The sequence below is a fragment of the Myiozetetes cayanensis genome, unplaced genomic scaffold (assembly GCF_022539395.1).
Source record: "Myiozetetes cayanensis isolate MyiCay16 unplaced genomic scaffold, myiCay2020 scf16, whole genome shotgun sequence".
Taxonomy (NCBI): Eukaryota; Metazoa; Chordata; class Aves; order Passeriformes; family Tyrannidae; genus Myiozetetes; species Myiozetetes cayanensis.
This window is the reverse complement of record NW_026087270.1, coordinates 17066057-17071374: the sequence shown is the minus strand read 5'-3', so window position 1 is coordinate 17071374 and position 5318 is coordinate 17066057. Positions and strand designations below refer to the sequence as shown.

The window sequence follows — 5318 nt, the reverse complement described above, 5'->3', positions numbered from 1 at the left end:
TGCCATTTCATATGTCTTTAGGCACTGTTTTTATGCTGTTATACTGGGAATGCAAATATTTCATAGAACTGTTTATAAGCTTGAATACAATTCCGAGCATTTACATTTCCCTATAATTCAGTAAAACCACATTAAACAATATTTCCACCCAAATCAACCTGACAATCCCCCTAACAGGCTCTTCCACCCCTGCCTCCTATTTCAAGGACGCTTCCAAAGTCCTCATATCCCCTGAAGTGCATTTTGACATCAGCAGCCGACACTCACAGTCTTGGAGCTTCACTAAGACCAAGTGAGGCAACTCTGTCCTGCAGCTCAGCATCCATCCAGCTCCTCCTTTTAAACATTTTCCCAACACACACCTACCAGCTGCAAGGAAATGAAGGTATGGGAGCAGCATCCATCTGTGTCATCATCTCATACCTCCAGGACACGGAACCATCTTCCCCAGCTCCCGAACCTGGTGCTCGCTTCCAAAGAGAAAGGCAACGAGAAAAACATATTAGCATTAATAATTGCAATTAAAGTTGGTCAGCAAGCAGGTCTGCAGACAGAGCACCATCACCTGGAACCCCTGGCAGAGCAGCAGAGCCAGCCCTGAGGAACAAGGCACACAGCTTTTTCCTTAATCATACCACTCTCAGAGAAGGCAAGCAATTAGGATGAAAACATTTGGATAAGGATTAATAACAGAGTTTGCAGACAAAAGTGCAGAGTTTAACAGGCTTGTCCTACCAAAGCAGCTGTCATAGCCGGGAGGAAATGAAGATCCTCAAGACAAAATCCTTGCTGTTAAAAGCAGGTTACAGCAGCCACCCAGAGGGACTGCAGGGCTCAGGGACAAGGCCAAGGGAACGGTGGTCAGGCCTCCTGCGCTGCTCTGACCACGACAGCAGCTGGAGCCTCTCTGAGCTGCTGAACTGCAAAGGTAAAGCAAGTGAGAACCAAAGGCCACCCCTGCTGAGCAGGCTGTTCCCCAGCCCCTGCACCCCTCCCTCATTAAGGGTGGATCTAATTGGCAAGATGAGGAAAGCCTGGCTCAAAAAAAAAAACAGAAAAAAGAAATATTAAACCTCCCTAGACTTCCCCCCACTGCACTTCATTGTTCTGTTCCATCTCTGGGAAAGAAACATGTAAACAGCAACACTGAAAATTTAAAATAAATTTATTTTCTCCAAATAACATTTCTTTTCTTTTCTTTTTTTTAAAAAAAGGTCTTTTAACACTCTGAACATTTGCAGACAAAACGAAAATATACAACAACCGTGTAAATCAGCATCCTTTCTTCTACTTAAAAAAAAAAATATATGCATCCTTCAAACCAAAAGCACACGTGGATTAGTTACAATCCAAAAGTTTCATGGCTGTAGAACCCTGAGGGTTCCCCCATGTGCAAACACGAACACCCCTGTGTTCATAAACACAACTGAGGAACTGTTTGCTCAGGTGGTTACACCTCAAAGCCTTTGCTTTAAAGGTTTTTAGCAAGGAAAGTCTGGCAAATCCCACCAAGTGCATGTCCCACGAGCCTCTCCTGGCTGGTGGAGAAGTTTCCTGCGTTTAAATGTCTCCTAAAGGTTCCACTTGTTGTAAGTGTCTACAGCCACCGGGTAATTCTTTCAGCAAATTTCATTCTTAAGACTTGAGCTCAGCTTTGGACCCACAAGGAGTCACAAGAGAGGGATTGATGGCAATTCAAATTATTGCCTGAAGAGCAGGTGATGAACAGCCAGAGGCTGAGCCCTTCTCTGGCATAAACAGCTCCATTTGATCCTTCTGTCAAGTGACTGAACGCACAGAGAACTGCAGTAAGGACATCAGCACGGCATTCACGGAACAGAGATGGAGAAACCACTAAAATTTCCCTTGCCAAAGCCTGATAATCCCAGTCCTCACTCACTGAAGTGCTAAAAGAGAGGCAGATACTCAAAGGCTACGAGGTGAAATTCAGAGGCTCTTGTTCAAAGATGAGAAACAGGGCCAAGTACTGATAAACACCATCATTCCATACCACCCAGTGTGGTAAGGAAAGTTACACAGGACTTCCCCCCACTTCCTCATTAGGAATTAAACCAGCTGTAAATGAAAGGGATGTCAAAAGACAGTTTTTAGGGATGGCAACAGGAGGCTCTGAGGCTGCAGCTCCCTGGTCAGCCCTTGCTTTCACCGATCCAAGGACTCCCTGTTATTCTGCATCCTAAAGCACCCAGCTCAGCGGCCAGAAACCAAGGTCTGGTTTTCCTTTCTCCTCCTTTCCACACGGACAATACAGTGCAAGTGGGACTGATAGCTCCAAACCTCCTCCCAGCACTCCCAACGTCACACCGAGCTTTTACAGTCACGCTGCCTTCACATTAACAATGTTTTTAGCACCTTCTGCCTGCCTGCCAAACAAGGCCTAGCAGCAGCAACTCGCCCAGCTCTGGGACGACTTCAAAGCGAGATGTTCCCAGTCATTTGCTGCTGCTGAGCTTGCACAATCAGGTGGAGCTGTCTCCTCGCAATGGCCGTGTTCAAATCCCACAGGAACTCCAACAGCTTGCCCTGGAGCAGAACCTCCATGGGCACAAACTGCAGGACCTGCTGGGGGGAGTCCGAGTCCAGCAGGGAGCCCATCAGAGCGTTCAGCTGCTGCAGGTGCCGCACAACCGCAGCGGGGAGGCCCCGGAAGCCGACGCAGAGCAAAGCGGCGCCGGCCCCCAGGGGCTCCCGCGAGGTGGGACAGGCGAAGGCGACGCCCCTGAAACAGCAGTGCAGGACGAACACCAGGCCGGCCGTGAAGCGCGTCAGGCACGACAGGAGAGGCAGAACCAGCGCGTCTCCCGCCCTAAGCTGGGTCAGGGCACGCAGGACGCACTCCAGGAGCTGCTGCTGGTACTCGGGTTCCCCGTCATAAAGAGGGGAGAAGCTGAAAGTCAACAGGCTGGCCGAGTCCACGGGTTTTACCTCCATGCTGGGTGGGCTCTCTGCGCCACAGAGGGAGGGGAAGCCCACCACGAGGCACTTGAATTGGTCGCTACAACTTTCTTGATGACACCTGGCAAGGTCAGACACTTTTGCCAGCAGCAGCTCCCCGGAAAGAACTTCACACGAGTGGCAAGGCTGCAGCACTGGTCTGCTTTTCAGCCTCCCCCCACCCAGCCTCTTCACAGCTTCGTTGAGACTTTCCAAGACTTGACCATCGCAAAACGGGGAGCATTTTACCACCGGCAGTCTTTTTCCTTCCAAAATGTACCACAAGCTGCACTCGAGGTTTGAAGGTGATCCCTCCAGGATGCACGTGTTCCCAGCACTATTTGAACTGTGCTCCTCAGCCAAGTGATTAAAATAGCCCTTTGCCACTTTATCATTCCACGTCAAGGTTTCCATCATCTTCCTTTCGTTGTACGTACGAAAATATTTGTTTCTTTGCCCAAACCACTTTGCATTCATGCTGCAGCCAGCCTGAGGTTTCTTGACGAGCCAGTTTTTTCTGGCAATGGGTTTCATACGAAACCTCTGCATGAAGAACTGAACTGCACAGTCTCTTAACTTGTTCAGTTTGACCTGCTCTGCTTCTTCCATGCGCTCAAAGAGACGGATGTTCTCAGAGATGGTCTCCACCTGGCACTTGTGGAAGAACATGCAACACTCTTCGTGTATTTTAAGGAAAGATTCCGGTAGTGCATGCTGGGGAAAAAGGGCTTTGTTGACCACTTCTGTTCCAAAGTTCTGTGTCATTTTAGGAAGCAGCAGGTGAAGGCTTTCCCTGCCCAAATAACGAAGACAAACCACATAGGCCTCCGAGTTCCCAGCTTTGCTGGTGGCCGGCTTGAAGACGTGGACCTCCTCAAAAGAACAGTTCAGCAGATAGAGCAGGTTGATGGAACAGTGCTCAAACAGCGTGAACATCTTCAAAACGAAGGACCCTCCAGTGCCCAGGATCATCAGGGCAGTGACTGTTTCACAGTACAGGAGGGGTGAGACGAGAGCTTCCTGCTCACCAGGGTTTCCCTGGCAATCAAAGCTGCCATCAGCAGTTACCAAGTGAACTGTGGTCATACTGCTCACAAAGCTCTGAAGCCCTGACAGGTGTCGTGATGTCATCACATCCCCGGTGTTATCTGGGCCAAAGTACCACCAAGGCAACGTATTTGCTATCAGACGGTCATCCATGATCATCACAAGGGTGTCATTGGCTTCGTGGTACGGGTTTAGGGTATTAGCGACCCAATTCCACTGGCAAGGGACGTGGTGGGACTTCAAGTAGTGATTGAGACTGGCTATGAAAGCTCCAGGTGCCTCACAGAGGTGGACAGAGTTCAGTTCTCCCTCCTGAAGAGCTTCTTCCGGGAGAAGGGGAAAAGTGCCCAGGATCTCATGGAATTTGCACCACGCCTGGGTACACAGCTCAGCATTCACAGATTTCCTCACGTGAGATATTATTTTCCCTGCTTTATTGGTAAAGGAGGTGTGCCGATGCCAGTCCTCCAGGTTCTTATCGCTCAGCTGGTTCTTCACTTCATTCATGGAGTCCTTCAGGGCCAGGAGAGTGAAATTCCTTGTGATCGCACGTGAAAACACTGCTGGGATCTGGCAGCTTCCATTCACTGTTCACTGGCTCAGTGTAAGTAAACTTCTTTGCAAAGAGCTTCTCAACTTCAGAAAGAACTTCAGTGACTGAATCCTTTCGAGGTTGGTCTTCTGGTCAACATAAGGCTGCTTACATTTGTCCATTCTCAGATATTCTCAACCTGATGACAGCAGAGAAGAAACTCCAATCACAGGTATAAAATAGGCAAAAGCTTTTCATAAAATAAAAATGTCTCCTGCTAACCTCTGCATCCCAAACAGGGAGGAATCTCACAGGTCACATTATGGTACAAATGAGGCTATCCTGATGCGCCATCAACCTGAGGTCTCGCCTCCTCCTCCTCCTCCTCTCTCTCCTCTCTCTCTCTCTCAGTTCACTCGTTCTCCATATTTACAGCAAGGGAAGAAGAGTTTGCTGCTGCTTTGGCCCTTCACTGACTTCAACTGCTCTGCTCACTGTGTGGGTCTAAACACTTACATCCAAATACCTCTCTCAGGCACAAAAGAGAACACACCACAAGCTCCACAAATTAAACAAGTGGCCCAGATATCTTATAGTCTGTCCATGGCAGTATTTATCCAAGAGCTCAGAGTATGGAAGGTGGGGAGCCACAAGGAAAGGATTCCTTTGAAAGGGAGCACAGCTGCTGCTCCTCCAACTTCCCAGCAGGGAATAACCCTCCCACCTCCTCCACCAGACCCAGTGTGATGCTGGGAAAGCCCTCACTGGCACCCTCCAGCACAGT

At 49.1% G+C, this 5318-nt stretch overlaps 1 protein-coding gene across 1 annotated transcript; it reads right to left on the bottom strand.

Annotated features, from left to right (window-relative positions):
* Window positions 1-1229: 1229 nt before the first annotated feature.
* On the bottom strand, window positions 1230-4718 carry CMTR2 (cap methyltransferase 2). The gene is given in 3 exon segments (XM_050311573.1): window positions 1230-4534; window positions 4536-4657; window positions 4660-4718. Coding segments are annotated over 3 exon segments (2280 nt in total). The 5' UTR covers window positions 4717-4718; the 3' UTR covers window positions 1230-2433.
* Window positions 4719-5318: the final 600 nt, after the last annotated feature.